The sequence below is a fragment of the Tamandua tetradactyla genome, chromosome 25 (assembly GCF_023851605.1).
Source record: "Tamandua tetradactyla isolate mTamTet1 chromosome 25, mTamTet1.pri, whole genome shotgun sequence".
Classification (NCBI taxonomy): Eukaryota; Metazoa; Chordata; class Mammalia; order Pilosa; family Myrmecophagidae; genus Tamandua; species Tamandua tetradactyla.
Window position 1 is genome coordinate 9896580 of NC_135351.1, and position 26055 is coordinate 9922634.

Sequence of the window (26055 nt, forward strand, 5' to 3'; positions counted from 1 at the left end):
AAGGAATAATAAAAGTGTCTTTGGCGGTAAGATTAGCACCCAGGGTACTACAGCAAACTCAGGCTGCATAATCAGCTAGTGAGCTTAAGATAAGCAAGTATTGGGGTACACAGGTGGTTCAGTGGTAGAATGCTCACCTTTCACGTGGGAGACCCAGGTTTAAGTCCCAGACCATGTTGTCCCCCCCCCCCCAAAAAGACAAGTAAGTATTGTTAAAAAATGGTTAGTGACTTTGAGTATTAAAAGTTTCGACTCTTTGACATGACGTACTTCCAGTGGTAAATGGACTTTAGAACAAGACAAATATAGTTGCGAATTCTGGCAAGTTACTTTCTCTGAGGAGCAATTTTCTCATCAGTAGAGACAGAAACTTACCTTGCAGACTGAATGTCCAGCACACAAAAGGCAGTCAACTTAACATTAAATTCTTTTCAACATGCTTAACTTGTAAGTTAAGCACATAACCATACACTGTACAATTATTCAACTATTTCATGTATATGTCTTATTTCCTCAAGAAAATAGAAAATTCCTGAGAAAGCAGTAATTTTAATATACCACTGAATAAGCAATGTATTAAGATTTAATAGAGAATTCTATTTTTGTTATTCTGAGTGTCAGGATGATAAGGGTATTTGCCTTTATAAAGAAAGATTATTCATTCCTATGACTTCAAGCAACCACTTACACTTAAGTTCCAATGTCTTCCAAATCTTACTCTAAATTTTGACTTGTGCTATGAAACTGCCCTTTCAAATAAATGCTCACAGGGCATCCTTATTTCTGTGTCCCACAGGCCAGCATATGTTTTACTCTGCCAAAGCTGCCAGAATGTAACACACCAGAGATGGACTGGTTTTTAATAAAAGAGGATTTATAGTTAAAAACATATAGTTCTTCAGAGGAAAGGCAGCTAACTTTCAACTGAGCTTCCTTCTTACAAGGGAAGGCACAGAGTAATCTCTGCTGGCCTTCCCTCCAGGCCTCTGGGTTCCAACAACTTTCCCTGGGGTGATTCCTCTCTGCATCTCCAAAGGCCTGGGCTGAGGTGCGAGTGCTGGGCTTGGGCTGTGCTACATTGAGCGTGCTCATTTAAGCATCCAGCCAATTAAATCAACATCATTCACTGCAGCAGGCAGGCCTCCTAGCCAACTGCAGGTATAATCTGTGACAGATGAGCTTCACATGCCATTGGCTCATGGCCACAACAACAGAACTAAGCACCTTCACCTGGCCAAGGTGACACCTGAACCAAACTCCCACAATATCGAATCCAAATTCATCCCTCCTCACCCATACATGCTCCTCTTCTGATATTCCCGACTGGTATCATCTTCCATCTAATTCTTCTTAAGAGACATATCATCTCTGATGCAGTTGCCTAAGCTCAGGGTACTCTTTTCATTCCTCCCTCAGTAAGACATACAAACACCCAAAATCCTATCTGCCCACAGTGAAACCATTTTTCTACCATCAGTGTTAACTTAGCTCGTTTCTTCAAGTATTCTACTAAATCCATTTAACTGGTATCCCTGTTTCCAGTAGCTCCTGATTGCCAGAAATCCTCCTCAAAAGCTCTCATGGTTTCTTTTTAAAACAGATTTATTACTTCTCTGATTAAAAGTGTCCTAAAAGTGTCCTAATGGCTTCCTTTTACCCAGAAGTCAAAAGACCTCAATACAAACCATAAAACCTTGAAGACTCTTTAACACCTAATCTCTAAAGACTTGGGTCAAATGTCAATTCCTCCTGTGAGTGATTTCTCTATTTTCCTAGAGGGGGCAGATCCATCATACGCTGTCATTATTTTGCACCCATTTTTAATAAAGTACCGACCACACCATACTGCAATTATGTTTCAATAGTGAACACAGAAAGCAGTAAGGAAAACAACTCAATTTTTAAAGTGGGAAAGGGCTGGAACAGCCAACTTACAGGAAAAGCAATACTAAAAAGTAAGCAAATATTTGTGTCAAGAAGCCCAACCTCCATTAGGAGACAGAAATGAGGTAGAGATTGGGTAACTGGTGCTGAAGGGATACAGATTGTGCAATAGGTCTGATTGTAAAAATTCAGAAATGGATAGCACAATACCATCTGATTGTAGCACAATAATGTAAGTACACTGAATGAACCTGAATGTGAGAATGATGGAGGAAGAAGGGCTGGGGGCATATACGAAACCAGAAGGAAAGATAGACGATATTATAATTTAGGAATGCCTGGAGTGTACAATGATGGTGACTATGATAGTAACTAAATGTATAAAAAATGTTTCCACAGGGAAAGAACAAAGGAATGTCAATATTGCAGAGTGCTGAAAACAGTCATTCATACTTTAAAACTTCAACTTCTGTGTGAGACTAAAACAAGAAATGTTTATTTGGTACAAAATTAATGTTTTGACTAGTGTTTCCTAATTTAACTTATAAATTTAATTGAACACCATAAGTATGTGGAATCTTGAATAAGGCATGAGATTTTGTTGGTTTGTCCAGGTTAGTGTGATGCCCTGACAAATCCCAGAGTGATTTGAACAGTGAATAAAGTCCCCTTGGGGGAATAGGGAGAAAGGGGAAAAATACAGCTTCTCCATATGGAAAATTCTGGATAGTCTCACAAGCAGTGTGGACAACCACATCAATAGGCCGAGCCCTCAATCTTGGAGTTTACCCCTATGAAATTTATCCCTGCAAAGTAAAGGCTAAGCCTACTTAAAATTAGGCCCAGGAGTTGCCCCAGAGAAACTCTTCTGTTGCTCAGATGTGGCCTCTCTTTCTCAGCCAACACGGCAAGCGAACTCACTGCCCTCCCCACTTCTATGTGGGACATGACTCCCAGGGATGTAAGCCTCCCTGGCAATGTGGGATAAAATCCTAGGATGAGCTGGGACTCAGCATTAAGGGATTGGGGAAACTTTCTTGACCAAAAGGGAGAAGAGTGAAATGAGACAAAATAAAGTCAGTGGCTGAGAGATTTCAAACAGAGTCAAGAGGTTATCCTGGAGGTTATTCTAATGCATTATATAGATAACCCTTTTTTAGTTTATTGTGTATTAGAACGGTTATTCTTACACATTATATAGATATCCCTTTTTTAATTTATGGTGTATTAGAGTGTTTTAGTATTAGAGTAGTACTTCACAGAAGTTTCTGAAACTGTAGAGCTGTGTTCCAGTAGCCATGTTTCTTGAAGATGATTGTATAACGATATAGCTTTTGCAATGTGACTCTGTGATTGTAAAAACCTTGTGTCTGATGCTCCTTTTATCTACTGTATGGACAAATGAGTGAAAAATATGGATAAGAAAAAAACAAATAGGGGGAACAGAGGTTAAAACAAATTGAGTAGATTGAAATACTAGTGGTCAATGAAAGGGAGATGCAACTATTCAAAAAAAATTATCATAGTGATAGATACACAACTATGTGATGATATTTTGAGCCAATGATGCAACTATTCAAAAAAAATTATCATAGTGATATATACACAACTATGTGATGATATTGTGAGCCAATGATTATAACCATGTCAAGAATGTTTGTGTTGTATACAATAAAAATATTTAAAAAAAAAAAAGCCCAACCTCATTCTTAAAGAAATGCAAATTAAAACAAGACACCATTTTTCACATATCAGGTTGACTAACATGCAACTAAAGGCAAATTAAAACGAGACACCATTCTCCACATATCATAGTGACATGATTAAAGCATTTTATAACACTGGAGAATGATAATGAGGATATAGGAGAAACAGGCAATACTGTATATTGTTTGGAACAAAAACTGACATTATCTTTTGGATGGGAAACCTAACTATTTCACTTTTAAGAACTTATCCTACAAATATTCATTACAGTATATTTGTAATAGTGAAAAACTGGAAATAACTTAAACACCCTTCAATACACAATAAGTTTAATCTATTATGGCACAATTAGATGAAGGAATACTACGTAGCTGTAACTTCCTTATTTAAAAAGTAAGGTCAATAGATGTATAACAAATAGATATCCAAGGTATAAAAGTTCAAGTTGTAAGAACATCATTTTATCCCACTTGTGCAAACCACCCACAAAAACAACTAACATGTGCTTTTACATGTATAGGAAATACTCAAAAGAATGCATGAATTCCACCAGTTATTTAGAGAAAGTAGAACTAGTAGAGCCAGAAAACAATCCTAATTCTTCCATTTCTGGCCTAGTTCATTTTTTACTTTGTTCTTAAAATAATTATGTTTTAGTCCTTCTACCACTGGAGAAAAGAAATTCCAGATTCTTTCATGAAGATTAATATTTAACTAATTGCATACATAATAAAACTTAAAATACCTGCACCTATCAGGTATTACTTTAGGTTTACTCTTTTAAACTATAGTAATGTGTACAATAAATAAAATGCCAGAAATCATTCCATCAACTCTGTAAACCTGCTGAAAGCATTTGTGTGTAACACAAGTCATTAGAAAAATAATCGTCTCACCTCTTCTACTCTGCACTGAAGCAAGAGGAAAAAAAGAGACAGGAAAAAGATTAGGAATATAGAGAATTCACACGTTTGTAAATAAACTGCAGATATGAAAGTAGTTCTAAGTTGCAGTATAAAAAATACCATATAGAATAAATCTCTGAAGTCTTCATTAGTCATTATACTAGATTCTACAAAAGAAATGTTGGATTTTAAATGGCATTGATCAGGCATTTTTTGCTAAATCTAAGGTATTTAATTTAATTTTAATTTAAGAGACCAACTTCTCAAGGAAGTTTGAGGTAAGTTTGTCAGAGTACTTACTGATTTGATTCAAAGTTTCCTGAGGAATCCAACTCATATCAACATCATTCTGACTTGACGTACCCATTTCTACTTTCTGTATTGGTCTTTTGCGCTGAGAACATAAAAACATATTTTAAGGAATTCCATTACATTGTTTATTTACTACAATTAACAGAAAATCTACCAAGCTATTTAATTTAGTTACCTTAGTAGACACACATGTTCTTTTGTAGTTTTAAAATATATTCCCACATCAATATTTTAGAGGGGGAAAATCATGTCTAGCACCAACTATAAAGGACAGAATAAATCTTCACAACAATTATTTAAATTTTCATATATTATCATGCAACTAGTAAACCAAATGAGAATTTCTATTTACAGAATGACTTAAAAAATCATTTTATCTTTTAGAAAAAGAAAATGGAGATGCAGCCAAACCCAAAACATATATTTATAGTAAAATCTTATTATTAATATGAAGCAAGGAAAGCTATGGGAACTACATTTAAGAACTAAACAGTTCTCTGTTAAAGAAAAAATGCTGGGTGGGCCACCGTGGCTCAGCAGGCAGTTCTAAAAAAAAGAGAAAATGTTTACTAATAACACATTGTTGAATATAGATTTCTCTCTCTCTGGCTTTCTGCCAAATAAACAAATATTAACCAAAAATGGCTAGCAATTGTTTAAGACCTTGTTTAACAGATTGTATTAATATATCAGAAACAAACTGTTGTACACTTTCCCATTGAGAGGATATTATGGAGGGAGTCAGGGCAAAGGGGTAGAAAAGGAGGGAAATGAGAACAAAAAGTAATTCACTATCAAGGCAGGATGAGAAATCATGCTTGTAGCAGGTACTTTTCATTAACACTTTACTGCCCTAACAAGCAAATTGGAACTGCTGACTGACAGAACAAATACAGCCAAAATCTTTCTTTTTAAAATGAAAAGGACTCTTTTAGAATATAAAGGAAATATACTGAAAGCTGTGCTGTCTGCATATGAAGTAACATATCCATGAAAAAGCACAGTAAATAGAGCAATGAAAACTAGTTTTTAAATCTGAGGAATAAAAATTCTCAAATAATTTAGTTATAAGAAGGTAAATATCACTCTGGATGGTACAGGCAAAGACACTAATTGTATGTGTGAATGAAGGTCTAAATGAATCCAAGTTACATGTCTCTCGTCTTCAGGTTTCATTTTAAAGAGTTATAACAAACCCGTAAGTATACACAGATAGAGTAAGAGTAAGAAGCTACAAAGAACTAGATTATGGCTTAATTAGAGCTGTAACAGCCCCGGAAGGAAGACTTGTAATAGGTGCTCATCTGTAATTACCTTTCTAGACTCTAGGAGTTGATGGAGGCCAACGACAACAAGCAGCCCAAGACCGGCGAGGAACATATACATAAAGATCCTAATATAAAAGGAGAAAATATAAACTGGCTTAATTCATAGACAACAGCATAACTAATTACAACTGCAACTCTAACACAAAAGATTCCAAAAAACATGTGGGGGGAAAAGGAACTAAGCTATTTTTAATTCAGCTTAGATCCTAGTAGTAAGCTTAATACATTTACTTCACTTTAAGAACAACAAAGTAAATTAAAAACAAATTCTATAATCTAAAATGGAAAAAAAAAACCACACAAAAAACCAACCCTGTATTTAAAAATATTATGTTTTGTTTACTTTGCACAATTTGACTAAAAATTATGTCAGATGAATTACATGTAAGTATATGGTAAGCAATGATTCATCATTCAGTTACATTTTTCAGGACAAAATCTTGTAATATATGTTTTCAATAACAATTTAGAGCTCTTCCCATAAGCAGCCTGAGATGATATCAGAAAATGCTTCACTATTCACTTGACCCAGAAAACCCTATAAAATCATGCAAATCAAGAGGTTCAAAATCTTCATGTTCAATTTAAGAACACCCAAGAAACCACTCATGCCATCAAGGGTATATATATTTGAAAAGTCACCAAGTATCTGAAAGATGCAATGTGTTCTGTTCTGTCATTATAATGGTGGTGTTGGTAGGTGTGTGGTGTGCCTAGGCCAAACAGTGGGGCTGGCTGCAGGATCAGTGGCCCAAAAAGAGTGCTGAATATTTGCTGTATATGCTTGAAAATACAGAGAGTAATGCTGAACTTGAGGAGTTAGATGTAGAGTCTCTGGTTATTGAGCACATTCAGGTGAACAAAGTCCCTAAGATGTGTCGCAGGACTTACAGAACTCATGGTTGGATTAACCCATGAGTGCCCCTTGCCACACTGAGATGCTCTTTAGTGAAAAAGAACAAATTGTTCCTAAATCAGAAGAGGAAGTTGCACATTAGAAAAAGATATCCTAGAAGAAACTGAAGAAACAAAAACTTATGGCTCAGGAATACATTCATCTTAAAATAAATGTAAATTAAAGTTAAGGCTGAAAAAAAAAATTTAGAGGCATGCAACTTAGCTTACTCTGGTGACCATTTGGAGAGCATAAGTGGAAAAGAATTCAGAAGAGGTGAAGGACAGAAAGCCAACTATTCTTTTTTCCTCATTTTTATCAGTTTAACTATCTTTCCTAACTTAGCATTAATAGTTATAAGAATCATTTAAAGTATAGACTATGAGTCAGGAAAAGTCTACAGTACACGTAATTTTACCATTTAAAAAATATGTTGTAAGGAGCAAGCTTTCCAGTCTTACCTTACAAGATCAAGATTTACTTAATATTGCAACTTTCACTTACGTTTCTCCATCTAACCCATCTTCTCTTTCAATAATTGTAACTGTTTGATTGAAGACAGCATCTTGGAATACATTGCCCTGTTTAAAAAAAAATCACAAAAATATGAAATGAATTGAAAGAATAAAAGCCTCTGAGAGTTCCTAAAACTATTACCCCCACAGACTGTACATTAATTTTCCCACTTAGGTTAGTTAAGACTCAACAAAGTAATATATAACAGTGCTACTTAACATTAGAGCCACAACATTATCATGTTACTGTCTCCTATAAAATAAAAATGTCATCAACTTTGCAAAATTGTTCTCCAACTTTCTTTTCAGAGGGTTTGGTACGGAAGGAGGTGGGAGCCATAGGCAGTATGAGGAACCAGACAAGTAGAGTAAAAATAAGATAAAATATGCAGAAAGAAACTTAAAAGCCAACTGAGCATTCTCAGAGTAGAAAACCTGCCTTCTGTTGCATTTAAATGCTTCAAAAACAAGGAAAGAAAAATGAAAATAGAGTAGTAGCTACAGTAACATCTAGATCTAGAAGAATTAGATCTGAGTAAAAATCAAATTCATGTTCTAAAGTGACAATGGCCTGGAAATTACATTCTTCATAATAAATGAGTTAACAATTTTCAAATATTTATGAAAAGTACTAGCGTTTGTATTTTTGTTTTTTATCATTCTGAAATAATTTTGTCAGTTCAACACAGTATCTTTTCAATATATCAGAATCACTGAAACCATACACAGATACTCTGAGTATCTGATGCTTCACACAAAAGTAGTACTTTTGGGTGGGTCACAGTGGCTCAGAAGGCAGAGTTCTAGCCTGCCATGCCGGAGACTCAGGTACAATTCCTGTTGCCTGTCCACACACACACAAAGCAGTACTTTTTCATAAATGAAACTACGTTAAATCGTAATTCTAAGTTTTACTTCAAGAGCCTTCGATTCGCATTCCTCTACCTAAAATAAGTTCAAGATTCAGAATACACCACTGAAAATGACACTCAAAATGGAACTAAAACTATACATATGCCTGTTGGATCAAGTTTATTTTACTTGAAAACAAGACGAATTTAGAGAATTCTTCAAGCTACATAAAGTTGAAGATGTAAATTAATACATTGACAATACATTACTTTCAATGAAAAACCTTCTTCTCTACTAAAACAAAACAAAACAAAAAAAAAAACCTTAATTGCAGCAAGATAATTTAACTCACACATGAGGAAAACATGTTGACATGAGGATGAAGAACTTAAGCTTCCAAGAGAGGATGAAATCTCCTTCTCTGAAATTTTTTTGAAAAGGAAATGATTAATGTGTGTACTCATTTGAAGGAGGCTAGGACAGTGGGCACTAGAGAGAAATTCCAAATAATAAAACTCCAGTGGGTTTCTCTCAAAAATTGGATATATAAAATGCATATCAAAAATTATTAGACATTCCTTCTAGCCTCCAGTGTTTTGGAACAGCTATAAAGATACATCTGAGATGGCAGAATGGTAGCCCATGAAAAATTCTGGGATCTGTTCTGTAATTACTTGTTGAAGTGTGCTTTGAAAATCATTGCTTTTTCCTTTGTTTGCTTTGTATATATCTTATATTATATAACAAAAAAATTTAACAAACAAAAAATCATTAGAAAGACATCAAAACTCATATTAGGCCATTTGGTTCCCATAAACAACAATAAACATAGTATCTAAAACTAACAAAAACATTTGGTTATAAATGTTAAATTTAGTAGATGGAAATGCTAGTGATCAATGAAAGGGAGGGGTAAGAGGTACAGTATATATGAATTTTTTCTTTTTTCTTTTTATTTTTCTGAATTGATGCAAATATTCTAAGAAATGATCATGATGATGAATATACAACTCTGATGATATTGTGAGTTACTGATTATATAACAAGAATGGAATGATCATATGGTAAGAATGTTTGTGTTTGCAGGTTATGTTTAAAAATAAAATTAATAAAAAAATATTTGGTTATATTTTAACTATGTGTACACAGAATGACAGAAAAGCAGTTTCGGTAAGACCCTAAAACTCACAGATAGAAGCTATAAAATGGGCAAAATGCCTACAACAAAGATGGCACAAGACAAATCACCTGATATATATTATCACCTGAATAAGAAGCAGATTTCACTTAGTGGCGTCCTATTCCTTTTCAGGCCCAGCTCCAGTCAGTTTCATGTTCACACTACAGCACCTTACACATAGCTCTAGTATGTTTCACCTACCATGCTGTGATAATGTCTGTTTAAGTCCATCTCCCACATTGGATTACAGACGTGAAGTCAAAGACATGCAATTTATCTTTGTCTACCTGGTGCCAATCAGTTTCAACCATAAAACAAACATTTGAATGAATAAATACAAGACTACTTATTAAATGATGCCAATTTTTACCATCCCACTCCAACTTCAAAAAAATAAATAAAAATTTAAAAAGTTTACAGGGCCTTACATTCAAATCTTTGTAGTTCAGATTGATGACTAGACCAAAAGGTCGCCCGCCCATGGGCTCTGCAGGAATAAAGGAGTACTCAAAAGTTGCTTGTCTCTGGGGTGGCACTACAGTGTTCAGAGGAAGAGCTGTGAAATTCTGGATATAAAATTGGTAGTCTTGAGGATAACGGAATGAGGCATCTAGGGATTCAACAATGAAGTCTTCTGTACCCTTGTTTGTAAAGCCTACCAGGAACTTCACAATGTTATTTGCTGGAAAATCTAAGAAATAAAATAGAGATGAGAAAATCAGCAAACATTCAAAGGATACAAAACAAAAATTAGGAATTACTAATGGATTCAGGCAGTATTTCACGCTGAGTGTGGAGCGGTTTCAGAAGCCTTTTCAATAGAGTACTCCAGGCATCTACTAACTAGTAACTGATTCGAGCTGGTGTTCAAGGTGAAACCCTTTTGTCTACACTCTAGCATTTCAACTTAAGAACTGAACTAAATTTCAAAGTAGGTTACAACCAAATACAACCTAAGAAGCAACTGTGTACTTCCACCAGTAAGATTATTACATGATGGGGACTCATGTCTTGAAGTCACCTTCATCTCCAACTCAGTATCTGTGCTCTGCACACAGATAATGGAGAGAAGGACAGGAAGAGAAAGAGGTTCATCAAAATCTATTTGAAAACTGTAATATTTGTTGCATCATATAAAAGTAATCTGGCGATCACTGCACACTTTAAAGACAAGACCCAAGGAGACAGCTACAAAAATAAATACAAAAACATTTCCCTTCCCAAACACCCCTAAAGAGAGGGATAGAAAGGTCAAAGGTGATGGTAGAGTCATACAGAGAAGATACGATTTAACAAATGAATATGACTGCTGAATCAGTAAACTGATATCTCTTTTAGTCTCCAGTATTTTACAGCAGCTAGAAGTAAAAACATAAAATTGTGGAACTGTAACCCAATGTCAAAGTCCGAAATATGTTCTACAACTAATTGTGGTGCTGTGCTTTGAAATTCATAGCTTTTTTTGTATATATGGGTTTTTTCCCTCACAAAAAAGGAAGGAAAAAAGTCAATTGTGATGATAAAGTACTTAAGTCCTCTAGCCTCCTATATTCTGGAGCAGCTAGAAGGAAAAAATCTGAGAGGATCGTATGGCAGCCCCTGACAAAATTTGGGACCTGTCCTGTAATTACTTGTTGAAGGGTGCTTTGAAAACTATCGCTTTTGTCTTTCTTTGCCTTATTTTATATGCCTTACATATAATATGTTTATTATGCATATATTACATGCTATATATTATATATTATACAATTATACAAGAAATAAGTTAAAAAAACATTTCTCTTAATCGAAGTATACTTTTTACAGGTAAAAAGTTGGAAAGTACATGGGAATAAAACAGAAAACTTAAGGAGACAAAATTAATAGCTTCAAATATTAAATCTCCAATAATTATACTATATTCTAGAGGTGAGTTTCACCCAAATTTGGGTCTCAAACCAGGGCTCCACAATCTAGTTACTACCTAGGTAAGCTCAGACAAGTTTCTTGCCCTCTCTAAATTTCAGTTTCCTAATCTACAAAACAGGAACAACAATGGTAATTATTATCATAGCATTACTGATAAGGATTAAATAATGTGTGCAAAGTACCAAGAACACTGTCTGGCATACAGCTCTCAATAAACTTAAGCCACTACACTGATTTTCTTTTCATGAAACTTAGGCTCTAACCAAAGCCTATTTACAAACATTTATTATTTTGCTAATGTTCTATACTTAAAATATGGCAATGATACTCTGCTGTAGACGGTGTGGAAAAAATTTTTAAATGATCTTTTGGAAAGGGACACCGAATTTCTACTTAGACTGGGTACTATTTCTTTTTCCCCTTAGTTTATTGCCAGGAAAATCACCCTACCAATAAAAATATTAATACATATAAGAGAGTTATTTTGAAAAACCTATCAGTGCTATATTTGTTATGTTAAGAGGAAGATTATTAAACATTTTAAGCATTACCAACGCTCCCCCCAAATACTGAGTCTGCTATTTTAAAAATCCTATTTCTGAGTTAATATTTTTCTATTACCTTCTCCTTTAACAAATAAAATAGTTGTATCTGCACTTGGTGATGCTTCAGGTTCACCAGATACATCTTCTTCCTCCTTATCTTCCGCCTAAGAAAAACATCATTAAGAAGGAGATGGAGAAAACACATCATCATTTAAAAATAAAACTTTACTAAATTTGGGGGAAAAAATCTTCACCCAGGCCTTGCTGGAATTAGCAGTGGTATGAATTTCACTCTAGCTTATAAAGTAAAGCTTCAAGAGCAGTGCACCTCCAACTGTAATGTACATGATAATTCCTTCGGTATCTTGCAGTTCTGATTCAGATCTAAAGTGTAGCCCCAAATTCTGTATTTCTAATAAACAACTAGAAAATGCCAATGCTGCTGGTACATGGACCAAACTTTGGGCTGCAAGGTTCTAAGGCAGGGGCTGGTAAACTTTTTCTGTAAAGAGCCAGACAGTAAATATTATTAACCTTGTGGACCACATGGTTTCTGTTGCAACTACTCTATTCTGCCACTATAGCATAAAAGCACCGAGAGACAACATGTAGAAGAATGACATGGCCAGATTTGGTGTGCAAACCACATTTTGCCAACCCTTCTTCCAGAGCACCTTGTTAGCATTCTACAAAGATTTCCATTCTGATGAAGAGAAGAATTTTTCTGCAAGAGTTAGTCACATAATATGGATTCTAATGGTTAAAAAAAAAGTATGGCCAGGAATCTTACTGGTGTGATGGAAATGTTTGAAAATTTTGCTAGAGTTGCACAACTACGTAAATTTACCAAAAATCACCAAATTGGATACTTACAGTCGGTGAATTTTATGATACACAAGTTATACCTCAATACAATTTAAAAAATGTGAACAAATTTTATATCTACTACCTTAAACCTGAGTGCAGCAGCATTCATGCCAACTTCAGGGGGGTAAAAATTACAGAGATACTCACATATTTGAAGTGTCAAGGCCCTTAATAAAATTGAGATGCCCAAGGGTACCACTATTTAACATTCCATTTATGTAAAATACTCTTTTCCCCAACAGGTAGGCTTCAAAAGGGCAGCCTATCTAATGCTTTAAAAATTCTCCACACGCAGCTCACATATTTGGGAAGATATTTGTCACCAGTAAACATTTGTTTAAAAACGTAAATACTTCGAACACTAGTTATGGAGAACTGGAAAGAACGTATTAAGTAAAGGTAAATAACCCATTTATCTCCTAGCTAATTAGCATATCATAAGATGTATAAACTTTCTACATACTATATGGTAAGGGTCCAAAGAGCTATTACAGACTATCTCCAGAAAGAGAGGAAAGAAACTGGTAACACTGGCTGCCTAAGGGGAGGTGGCCCAAGTGGTTAGAAGACAGAAGTGGGAGAAAAACTTTCCACTAAATTCCCTATTGCACCTTTCGCCCAGTGGCAAAAGATCCTTCGATATCTCCTAATTCCTTGCTGCCTTGGCAGCTGTGTATAAGTTATACTATTAATCATGAAGAAAAGTAACTGAAAAAATTTAGCTCTTTCAATTCGAGGTGAATCTGTAGCAGCTTTGACTCTGAGGGCCTATCTTTCTTAGACTATACCTTCCCACACAAGCCTACCACTGCTGATAAAACCATGGATATGGTACATTCTAGTACAAAGGAAGGACATACTTTCCCTGACTCTCTGTTTATTGTGCCTAACCATTTTCTGACTTAAGAAAAGCAACAAAGCAAAGGGTACAAACAATTTTGTACTAATTGGCCAGAATGGGAAGTAGATATTCAAAGCTGCCCCTTTTGCTCTAATGGTTCTCAAGGCAAAGGAGAGAATGCAGGTATGGAAAAGTTCTGGCCAGCTCCTTTTGCACTATAAGCATATCAAAGACCTAAGTTACCTCTTTACTCTTCCTTCACTGTTATGCATATTCCATTGGGAGAGATTTTCTAAGTTTACTAAATTTCTGTAAATTCCCAAATTTCCCTAAATATCATTTCTGGGAGGTAGGGTGAGGTACCTGGTCCAGGAATCGAACTTGGGTCTCCTGCATGGAAGGCGAGCATTCTACCACTGAACCACCGTGCACCTTTCCTAAATATCATTTTGGCTTCTAAATTCTTGGATGGGTCCCTTTCCAATACTCACCTCAAGTTATCTTAGCACAAGTGACACTTTTACCTGCATAACAGTCAAATCTTTAGTACCAGCACCAATGAAGGAATATATTGATCTATTTAAAGTTATTCACTTAATGAACTGGCTTGAAAAAACATAACCTTATTAAATCAGGTAAAATACATATAAAAGATTTGGTACATAAGTAATTAAGTACCATATAAGTAGCAGGCTTCCTAAAGAAGGGGGAATTAAGACAGCAAAAAAATGTAGCAGGTGTGTTCTATGAGGATAAAACATTAAGTTCAGACATATTAAAATAGTACTTCAAAATGACATTAACAAAATAGCAAGCAGAAGAGTTTAGTTGGAAGGCAAACTCCATGAAAATGACGGTAAGTCAAAAGAGGAACAGAAATCTACAAACAAAGCTAAGTATTTTGATATTTGATACCTAACAGGAAAATATGTAATTGGTGGTTTAATCTTGAGGGAAAAGACAAAAATCAAGAATCACTGAAGGTTAGGTTCAAATGTGACACACTAAAAAGAGTAAGAAAAAAATAATCTGTGTAGCCCAAGAGAAGAGATGATTTTAGCTGGAAGCACTCTGCAATGATTCTAGTTCCAATTCAATATTCTTACTGTCATTGTCTAATTTTATAGTAAAAACTTCAGAGCTGGAAAAATTCCAAGAAATCTTCTCTAACCCTCTACACTTCACAAAAAGCATAATTTACATATTGTTTACTGTGTGCCCCTTACTCCCTGTCACCAAAATACGTATATACTACCCCAAGAACATAAACTCCATGAGAGCAAGTATGTTCTGTCCACTCTAATATCCAGTACAGTGCCTGGCACACATAGTGGGAGTTCTGTAATTACTTGCTTATTGAATAAAAGAAAATAGGCAAGAAAGAGGAAACTGAGATGCAGAGAGATAAATTTCCCAAGGTCAGAAAGCTAAAGAACAAATATACCAAATCTCTCAGCTCATGGTCCAGTGCTATTTCTGATACAACATTATCCTAATAACTCACGCCCCTGTGATTTGTTTCATGTCTCCTTTCCCTTTACAGAAAATATTTATGCTCCATCCTCAACGAACTGGCTACTGTTCTCTCAACTTCAATTTACTTTGATTACAGTTAAAACCTTTAAGATTCTTTTTTTTTACATGGGCAGGCACTGGGAATCGAACCTGGGTCCTTGGGCATGGCAGGCAAGCATTCTTGCCTGCTGAGCCACCGTGACTCGCCCAAAAGTAAGAATTTTAATATCAGTTTTTTTATAAAAAGGATAAATTTTTGATGTGTTATATAATTCTAGGTTATATAGTATAGACCACTAACCAAATCTGTGGGTTCATCTTCTTCTACCTCAGCTTCATCATCCTCATCTTCAATTATTGAATCTTCCACTGTTTCTTCATCCTCTGTAAGATCTTGAGCCACTGCTAATGAGCCTAACAATAAAATAAAATATAAGCAGTTAAACGTTACTGTGGAAAGCTAATGTTTTTCAATACCACATACAGGCAACAAAACTTGACCCTTGGGGTAGCTTAATCTCCCAGTTACTTACTTGAATGATGCCAGATTACAATGCACCTGACAATATTTATGATTTATTATTTGTCCAAACAACCACATGATAGCTTTAAAAGGAAACACATTCATTTTAAACAGCATTCAACGGTATGAAAAACGAACAGCAGAAACTAAAGATGCCCTGAAGCCTAAAGAAAACACTAAAGAACCTCACAGAATTTTGTTAAATCAAATTAAGGAAAATAAACTTGTTTCTAAAGTAAGAAACCCCAGTATTTAATCCCTGTCATTAACCATATAAAACAAAACAAAAGAAAAAAACGCTCAAGTTTAAAAGAAAATAGCATTCTCAACATTCAGGAAAGAAGCACTGTTATTAAGAAGTGACTTCAGCTAGAATTTTTATAATTTGATAGCATGTAATTCCAAGAAAACACTATCTTTACAGCACTGATGGCAAAAACTAGCTTGCACAAAACATGTCTATTTAGTAAAAACTGTATTGGTAACTCAAGGGTTGAGAGCAGAGAAATAATGAATTTATTTTTGCACATGGCTTCAAACTTGTTTTAAAATAATTTTAAATTTCCCCCACACTTACTATTACAAATTAAAAGTTAATATGCATAATCTATAATGTCAAGAACTTATTTTATACTCAAAAGTAATCAAAGTCACATTAAATTGATTTCAGGCATGACTGTCAAAAATTTTCAAAGTTCAGTGACTCTTCCAATTCTACTCAGAAAGAATGATGATGTGGCAATTCAGTAGAGGAAAAAAAACACGAGGGAAAGGAAGTATTTACATACGCTGCGCTACCCAAGATAAACTGTACGATATATTAAAGAGCACACATTTTAAGTCTTTTCCACTTCTATGAGTTCTTACAATTTCTGCCAAATAGTAAAGAACATTCAACCAAACATTATGAAGTGAAAAAGTGTCTACTGACTGCTGAATAAAGACTAAAACAGAGCATTTGTAACTTACGAGTCATTTTCAAAGGCCAGTAAGAAAAAATCCCTATCTGATAAAGTAATTTAAAGTTTTAATTAAATTTGAAGATTTTTGAAAATATAGAGTAGGAGCAATCACATTTTCTTCAAAAAGCCAAAAGAGCAAACCTGCAAGCATCTCCTAAAAGAAAATAATTTCTCCTTCAGCTTACAACAGTTTTGTTGAATTTTCCCACCTAGTCTTCTAATCAGTAAATGGAAACCAGTCACACACTTTTCTTTACAAAACTCGTGGATACCTGTCACCACCGTTTACTTTTGCCACACAGCTTGCTTAAACCTAAAGAACAGAAAGGCATTCTACCGATCCTTTAAGTCAGACTAATTCTTTCATTTCACAGATGAGAAAATGGAAGTTCATGACAGAACCTAGGGTAAGAAGCCAAACGGGTCCAGATTTGTCGTGTTACGCTGAGTTATTTTCACATCATATTAATTGCTGCAGATAATAAACCTATATAAATCAGCCTACACAAGGAACGAACTTAAAATTCTGAGACCATAGTTTTCCAGCATAATATGATACTTAGAAACACACGCGCACAAAAATGGTTACAAAAAAAGAAGAGGAAGTAAAAGCGGGGCAGAAACAGGAGACATCCCACAGGGATTCAAGTCCGCCTGTGAGTTGGGTGGACAATGAGGGGGACGATGAGTTTTTCTGAAATCAGGACTCCAGTACCACCACAGGGGTTGGTGCTGAGAAACGCGGACACAGGTCGTCAGAAAAAAAAAAAAAAAGTGCTGCAGCACTTTAGGAAAGCGGCAACGAGGCGTCGGTAAATGAATGAGAGCACAAGGACGTGGAAGCTAAAGACACGTCAGCCCAGAGGGAGGGAGGTGGGCGCGGCGCTGGGGTGGCCCAAAGACACCCACTTGCCGCCCCGCGCGTCTCCGCACGCCCAGGGAACGCGAGCTCTCACCGCGACTGCAGGCCGCAGATTCGAACGGCCCCCGGGCCAGGTCACGGGACACTTGCGACCGTCTACGCGGGAGCGGGCTGGGGACACAGGCGGTCTCGGACGGGTCAGCCAATAGACGCCGGAACCCGGGGACCGAAGTCGTCTCCAACTTCAAACTTGCAGTTGCTGGCGTCTTATTGCTCCTGGCTGACCCCTGCCACCCATCCCCTCGCCTCACCTCCAGGGCCGCCTCTGAGCAACAGGGTGGCAGGGAACACAAGTAGGAGAAGCAAGAGCAGGCGTGGGAGGAGTCTCATGGTGCGTCCGGTCGGGTGTCCAGCGCCCGTCGGCGACTGCTGTCCAAAGCTCAGTGGTAATGGCGTTACTCTTCATCCGGGCCCCGGCGGGAGGGAAGGAGCACGTACTACGCACGTCCTTGCACCACGCACGGCTTTCGGCTACACCTCCTCCTCTGACGGAGGTACGCCGCTGACGTGGCTCGTCGGTTCGGTGGGGCAGGGGACCCGGGAGCCCGTAGTCACGTGGTCGGGAGCTGAGACTTTGGATTCCCGCGAGAGTCTGAAGCCCTGTGGATATGCGCGGTGCTCGGGTTCGGAGCCCGCCTGGCCAGCGTTTTTCCCGGTTCTCGCGCTGCCAGTTCCAACTCCCCAGTTAGGCGTAGGTGCTCATCTTGAGTCCTTCCGCGTGCTGCTTGGTGCTTGGCGCAATAAGTCTTTGAATAATTTTAAGTAATAGTGATAAAAGGAATATAAATGCATAAAAAAGTATAAAATATAGATGTAGTGGAAAGATTTTCTGCCCCCTATCTGCCCTCTCCCCCCCATCCCCGCCGATTATAGAATCACAATTCTTGACTTATTCTGTGACATTCCAGAATTATATGTTGTTATACTATGACTGGATACATGTTAATCACTTAGAACGGGGCCTGGCATATAGAAAGAGCTTTCAGTAAAAACTGACTGAAATTCCCTTTATTTTGCTTGCCATCTCTTTTGTCGGCGTTGCCACCAGTGATCTGTTAATGTCGTGCGGTTAAACTATCTGAACGCCAGGCAGTGTGGGACTGGCGAGATGTCCGTTATCTGGATGATGAGGAATTTGATAACAGCTATTCCTTATTGTGTGCTCTCGCTTGCCAATTACTGTTCCTTGCTTTCATGTAGATTTGATCTTCTAAAGTTCTCTATGAGCTAGATACTATTTACTGACAAGAAAACTGAAACCCAGACCCAGGGCCTTGACTGTCTGCGTCCGGCTCCGTGCTCCTCCCTCCAGGGGCCCAGGGCACCCGCTGTTCCTTGCCTGCACTGGCTCTGTCTGACTTCATCCCTGGACTGCTGCTGCCATTAACTACCCTACTGCGCAGGTCAGCCCTGATAGTGCCCACTGACCCCACTGACCCCACTGCACCCGGCCATCCTGCTGCTACTGCACCATGTGCGCTGGAGGGGCTCCTTGAGAGATGTCCGCCCACTCTGGCTGCCCCCGCTTCTGGACACTGCTGCCAGAGCAACCAGGGCTGAGCTGACCTGGCCGTGATATGGCTGAGCCTCCCTACGCTTCTACCGATATGGGAAGACTCTCCCTCCCCAACTTGGAGTAACTCTGTTTCATGAGTTTTAAATTATAGCTGCCTTGAGCTTTTGACATCTGATAGGATTTTTGACAAACGCATTCTATTTAATTTGTGGCTCTCTCTTAGCACGGGAAAGTGGACTGGATGGGTCCAGTTCAGAAAGGGACTAGAACAAGATACTCTGTTATGGGCATCAAGCAGTATTCAAAATCATCTTTCCTCTCCATGGTTAAGGAACTGTCATTGGCTCCAGGCTGTCTCACTGGCTCTTCCTTCAGAGCAATGATTTCCTGGGGTGGGGATCCTCCATTACTTGTGTTCAAGAGATTCCTGGTAGATCTGTCTTCACCAATTCCTAGGACATGTTCAGACAATCTGAACCTATGAGGATAATTCCACTTAGGCTTAAACTGGGGCTTCTACTTGACTTATGTTGCTAAACAATTACTTATAGATTTTATGTAGAATTTGAATTTTAGAGAACCCACTACTAAAGGTCCACTCTGGATGTTATTGATGTGATGAATTTAGGGAAAATAAAAACAAACAGAAAACAGAGACTTGTGTGACTGTCCAATTGGTATAAAAAGCTGTAGCCTATGCACAATAGGCCAAATATTATATGATCCCATTTGTGAAATATCCAGAATAGGCAAACCTATAGATAGAGAAAATAGATGAATGGTTGTCAGGGGCTGGGGTGGAGGAGGGAAATGGGGCATGAATACTTAATAGGTATGGGGTCTCCTTTTGGGGTTAAAAAAAAATGTTCTGGAACTAGATAGTAGTGATGGTTGCGCAACATCATGAGTGGACTTAATGCCACTAAGTTGTACACTTTAAAATCTTTAAATTGGTGGGTTTTATGTTATGTGAATTTTTCCACAGTAAAAAAGAATAAGAGTAGTCTAAAAAAAAGAAAGCAGTAGGCTATGGGTCAGGGAAGTGACATGCTCAACCTGCTCTCAGGCCCCACAGCTTCTGCTTTACTGTGATCCACGTTCTCCCTATAATATGCAGTGTTTACCCAGTTCCTGCTTGCCTGGTGCTCTCCACCTTCATTGGTTCCGATCCTTAATTTACAGAATTGAGAATTTCATCTATTATTGTGAGCCATTGATGGTACACCATGTGTATGGAATGTTTGTGTGTTGTTTTATCAATAAAAATAAAATTATAAAAAAAAAAAAGAATTCTGTCTACTAATGTTGCCTAGGCTCTCCCAGGTATTTTCCCCATGTTCTCTTGCTCTGACCCCTGCAACCCCTATCAACATAACAAATATACTGTAATACTGCCTATATCAAAAATAAAACTCTCCCCCAGCCCTTCCCATTTCAGCAAGAACCTCACTTCTCTTTTACCTGGTGCAAAAAAACCTTTTTTGATTTTCTCCTCCATGAAAGACATCTTCATTTTGCTAAATCCAAGGGTACTAATCTAAGGCTACCCCCCACCCTTTCTTGAATACTTGTTTCTCTAGGTTCAATGACAATCACACTCTCCTTATTTTCCTTCTAACTCAATGGCCCCTATTGTCCTGTGCCTGGTCTCTAATTGTAGGTCTGCCAGAATGGATATACTATCTAAGGCTGAAAACCCACCACTTGCATTTAGGGAGAGGGCTGGAGGACACTTTTCCAAAGCACTAAGGAGTGCACCAGCAAGAAGGCCCCAGCATCACTGAGAAGACCCGTGGTGCGCTGTCCTCTCTTGGCCAGAGATAAGACTAAGAAGGGCTGTCAGGGAGCTGGGTTGAGAGTAGTGGTCATGAAAGGATGATAATGGAGGCCTAAGGGGTACAACTTAACTGGAGAAACAAGGTGGGCACAGTGACCAATGAGCAGCCAGGTCAGAATAGGGAAGATATGATGGAGAATGCGTAGGGGAAGCAACGTACAGAGAGCTATGGCAATGGTGAAAAAACTATGTTCTTAGAGGCGAGACACATGGGCACCCAAAAAGAAATCAAAGATAAAAAGGCTGAGGGTGGTTACTGCAATAAATGTAATGATCCCTTGTTCAGCCGGCCCTGAGCCAGTTCTCAGTTCCAGAATCCAATAACTGAAGCAGAAGCTGTTACTGTTGTAACAGCTAAACAGTAGAAAATCCCCATATCCTTCAAAGGAACCTATGTGCCATTTACTCACAGTAAATCAAACATTGAGGAATGGGGAAACCCAATTTAGACACAGGTCTAAACTGATCTTTTCCCCATACCCAAAGTACTAGTATGTCCCTTTTTCAGTAGGAATATATTGGAGACAGTAATAAACGGAGTCCCAGCTTAGGTTCAGGTAACAGTGGGATCTTTGGGTCATCAGACCCACCATTATCTGGCCCTGAAAGAATAAATGGAATGAACATACTTGGTAGTTGAAAGATCTTCACAAGTGGGGTAAGAGCTATTAGAGTGGAAAAGGCAAGTGGAAGCCTCTGAAACTGCCCATTATCCCTCCACATCCCAGGAGAATGGCAGAGATATGTGCCACCCTCAAAGACTAAGAGTGCAAGGAGGGTGGTCTCTGGTAAGCCCCAATTTAATTTGCCAGTCTGGCCTCTAAAAAAGCTGGCTGGACCATGACAGATGTCAGTGGAATACCAAAACTTAACCAAGTAGGAGCCCAATGTCTCAAGGTCAAATAAAGGGGATGATCACATGTTGTCCTACTGACCCTTCTCTTGCAAGTTTCCCCAAGAAACAAGACGAATAAGAATCCTGGAGAAGTTGAAAATAGAAGTGGTGACTGACTACAAACAGGCTCAAGGAAATTTGGGGAAGGGGGAAGGGGTGATGGAAATAATCTAAATGTAGATTGTGGTGGTATTTGCATGGCTGGAAATTTGCTAGAAAGCATTGCATTAACTGTACACTTTCAATAGTTGAATTTCATGATTTGTAAATTATACCTTAATAAAGCTATGTTTTAAAAGGGAAGAGTGTATATCTTAGTTTACTAGCTGTTAAAACAAATACAATGATTCTGGGAAAAGAAACAGCTTAAGAAAAAAATACAATGAGTTGGCTTAAACAACAGGAATTTATTGGCTTACAGTTTTGAGGTTAGGAGAAGTTCAAAACTGAGACATTAGCAAGGTGATGGTTCCTCCCCAATAATGGTTCCTCCCCAATAATTGTGGTGGTCTGGAGCTAGCTGCCAGTGGCACTAAGTTCTTGGCTTCTCTGTCACATGGCAACGCACATGGTGGTATCTTCTCCTACTCTTCTGGGCTCTGTTGACTTCCAGCTTCCTGCTGCTCCCTCTGGCTTCTTTTTCTGTGTTCAATTTCCTTTGTTTATAGGACTTTAGCCTTATTGAATCAAGGCCCGCCCTAATTCAGTTTGGACACACCTTAATAATAACATCTTCAAAGCTCCTATGTACAAAAAGATTTATACCTACAGGACCAGGATGGTACCTGAACATAAGATTTATTAGTTATAATAAATCCCCATGCACTTACATAATATAGTTTTTATACCTAATTTTCCAGTTACCAAAGCTCTTTAATTAGAGATGGTTCGAATCCTCTCATCAAAACTGAAGTGGAAGAATGCATCAGTTGTGATGTAGTCTTGAAATTTTGCTTTTCATAACATCTTCTTTGGCTCTTGCCAAAGAAATATTCCCAACTATATTATGGCGTTATTTAATTTTTACCATATCATGCCCACTAGCATTTGAGAAAAAATACATTCTAATTGTTCATGCAAGTTTGGCCTTGCTAAATACAGAAAGATCTTTGTCCAGTTTCAAAACTTCCTTCATTCTCATGGTTACCCCTAAGGTACACTCATGAATTCATACTAATTTCCAGAGTCCTTTGTAATTTTTATAGATGGGATCTGCTGAATTTGAATTATATATGTCGCTCACATCAAAAGTTTCATTATGTAGACAAATATAATCTTTTAAAGATGGACATAATGTACAAAATATCTTAAATTACTATAAACACAGCCTTATAATTGTTACACTACCTGACTATGAACTCGGGCCTCACAACTACAGGACTTTAAGCTAAATCTTATGATTCCACATGAAGGGTTCTTTTTGTTATAGCATATTGTGCCGGTTTGAAAGGATTTATGTACACTAAAAAAGCAATGATTTAATCCTAAATAATCTTGTGAGAACAACGGTTTCTTCTAATCCCTATTCAGTACCGTATGTTGGAAACTTTAATTAGATTATCTCCATGGAGATGTGACTCAACCAAGTGTGGGTATTAAACTTGATTCGGTGGAGATGAGTCTCCACCCATTACAGGTGGGTCTTGATGACTTTATTAGACATCCTATAAAAGAGGAGACATTTTTCTTTTAGAGAGAATGCTTTTTTGAGAACAATGAGAAAGCCACAGCAGAGCCAAGCAGTATCACGAAGCCAAGAGAACTACGGAATCCACCAGCCAGTGACCTTTGGAGATTCTGAGAAAGCAGAGAAAATGACAGAATGCCGCAGAATCGCAAAGCAGAGTCCATTAGCCAGTGACTTTTGGAGAGGAAGAAGGAAAACGCCTCCCAGGGAGCTTCATGATGCAGGAAGCCTGGAGAAAAAGTTACTGACTGTTGCCATGTTCACCATGTGCCCTTCCAGCTGAAAGATGAACTGTGAACATCACTGGCCTTCTTAAACCAAGATATCTTTCCCTGGATGCCTTAGATCAGACATTTCTATAGACTTGCCTTAACTGGGACATTTCCATGGCCTAAAAACTATAAACTTGTAATTTATTAAATTCCTCTTTTTAAAAAGCTATTTAATTTCTGGTATATTACATTCTAGCAGTTAGCAAAATAGAACACATATTGTCTCTCAGATGCTAGAACTTAGGGAAGAGTGTGCTAAGTGCCACTAAAAAGTCACAGATAAAATAGAGAAGTATTACTTTCAGATGAGGTTGACAGTGACATTGAAATTGAGCCTTGAAGGATGCAATTTTTAATTTGAGGAAATGAGTGTTGGAGGTGGGGACAGGAGGAAGTTTAGTGGGGAGGGGAGGGCATTCTAACAAGAGGATATGGGCAGTATGGGCCAAGACACATATGTAGTTTGGGATCCAGAGCCTGGAAGGCAATAAATTTTGGACTAAAGAGTGAGGACCTGAAAACCCACCCCTAAAACATGTTCTCCATGAAATATCATACAGCCTTTTAAAATGAGAACTGTCGCTGGGACAGCTGAGGCTGTGGGGGCCATGACAGTGGGTGGGTATAAGATGCTGTTCTGGTTTGCTAACTGCTGGAATGCAACACACCAGAGACGGATTGGCTTTTAATAAAAGGGGATTTATTTTGTTGGTTCTTCAGAGGAAAGGCAGCTAACTTTCAATTGAGTTTCTGTCTTATGTGGGAAGGCACAGGAAGGTCTCTGTTGGCCTTCTCTCCAGGTCTCTGGGTTCCAACAACTTTCCCCAGAGTGATTCCTTTCTGCATCTCCAAAGGCCTGGGCTGAGCTGCAAGTGCTAAGATGAGGTATGCTGAGCTGCTTGGGCTGTGCTATGTTGAGTCTCTCATTTAAGCACCAGCCAATTAAGTCAAACATCATTCATTGCAGCAGGCATGCCTCCTAGCCGACTGCAGATGTATCAGCAACAGATGAGGTTCACGTACCATTGGCTCATGGCCACAGCAACAGAACTAGGTACCTTCACCTGGCCAAGTTGACAACTGAATCTAACTACCACAGATGCTGACCCAGCAGCAAGAGCCATGGGCCTGCCATGGGGCTGGCTGTGGAGCAAGCACTTTTGGCTGCCCCAGAACATGAGCTGGGCTGACCTCAAGGGAGCAGGGACAGCTACCCATGGGCCCTGCATATCCTTTCAATGTTCCTGGGGGTAGTGAGCATATCCTCTATGTGTAGTCTTGGAGCAGTGTCTAAGGACAATAACAGTGATGTGGAGAACAGCTCAGAGGAAGATGTGATCACCAGCCCAAAAAGTCCCTGTGGCAGCAGCTCTGGCAGTGGTGTCAATTGGGTGGAAGAGCACATGGGAGGCAGTTATTGGGCTGAATAGTAAAGTGGTTGGTACAGGGACTTGAGCATACATAGACTTGCAGGACCATTGGAAAACATCCGCTTGAGGCTACCACCCCCCACCCCCTCAAAAAAAGCTCTGCCACTTTTTATTTACTAGCCTCTAGGTCCTTTCAGTAACGTTATTTGCTGTGTGTGTGTGCGTGTGCGTGTGCACACATGCTTTTGGGGGCAGAATTCAGGACTGGGCCTGCTGGGCCTAGCCTCTTGCCCCTTGCCTCCCACCTTAATCCTAGATTCTGGCTGCATCCTGAATTATGCTGGCTTGGACTATCTCCTCCCTGTTGCCTGTGACTCTGGAGGCTCCAACCCCCTGGACCCTTAGAATGGAGCAAGCCAAGTTCAGCTCCAGGTTTCTGTACTGTTCCTCCTTGGAGCTGGAATACTTCACATGATGAATTTGTTTAGAAACAAAGAGCTATGGCATGGATGGCCAGAACTACTGTGGCCCCTTGCTGGATCCCTTCCTACCACCTGGTAGTGACAGGGACACCTGTGGATACCCTGGCCTTTATTCAATGGTACGCAGAGAGGGGGCTTGGGAGATGGTCCACTAAGGGCTGGGGGAGGACAACAGCCACTGGGTGAGCTATTAATGGTTTTATACTATTGTTTAGTCTTCTATGATTAAAAGTGTTTCAACCCCCCTCCTGGTGCCTGACCATGCCAAAAAACAAAAGAAAGTTGTGGAGACAGGAAACTGGAAAAATATTTATCAGAAACACTATGAGTTCAGA

The 26055-nt window shown here is 38.4% G+C and overlaps 2 protein-coding genes across 5 annotated transcripts in view; both read right to left on the reverse strand.

Moving 5' to 3' along the window:
- Window positions 1-18161, reverse strand: part of SSR1 (signal sequence receptor subunit 1) — a 38469-nt gene extending 20308 nt beyond the window's left edge. The window contains exons 1-7 of one of the 4 annotated variants that reach the window (XM_077143441.1): window positions 17913-18152; window positions 15556-15668; window positions 12108-12195; window positions 10007-10269; window positions 7536-7612; window positions 6123-6201; window positions 4797-4890 (exon numbers count right to left, since the gene is read on the reverse strand). In XM_077143441.1, coding sequence (XP_076999556.1) covers window positions 4797-4890; window positions 6123-6201; window positions 7536-7612; window positions 10007-10269; window positions 12108-12195; window positions 15556-15668; window positions 17913-17991 — 793 coding nt within the window. In that variant the 5' untranslated portion in view covers window positions 17992-18152. Of the gene's footprint in view, window positions 1-4796; window positions 4891-6122; window positions 6202-7535; window positions 7613-10006; window positions 10270-12107; window positions 12196-15555; window positions 15669-17912 lie in introns of all 4 variants that reach the window. The other 3 variants (XM_077143442.1, XM_077143443.1, XM_077143444.1) reach the window with 3 other exon arrangements.
- A 4467-nt stretch (window positions 18162-22628) lies between these two features.
- CAGE1 (cancer antigen 1) overlaps window positions 22629-26055 on the reverse strand; it is a 110652-nt gene continuing 107225 nt past the window's right edge. Inside the window, exon 14 of the mRNA XM_077144005.1 lies at window positions 22629-22652. Within this exon, the coding sequence (XP_077000120.1) occupies window positions 22644-22652 (9 nt within the window). The 3' untranslated portion in view covers window positions 22629-22643. The remainder of the gene's footprint in view (window positions 22653-26055) is intronic.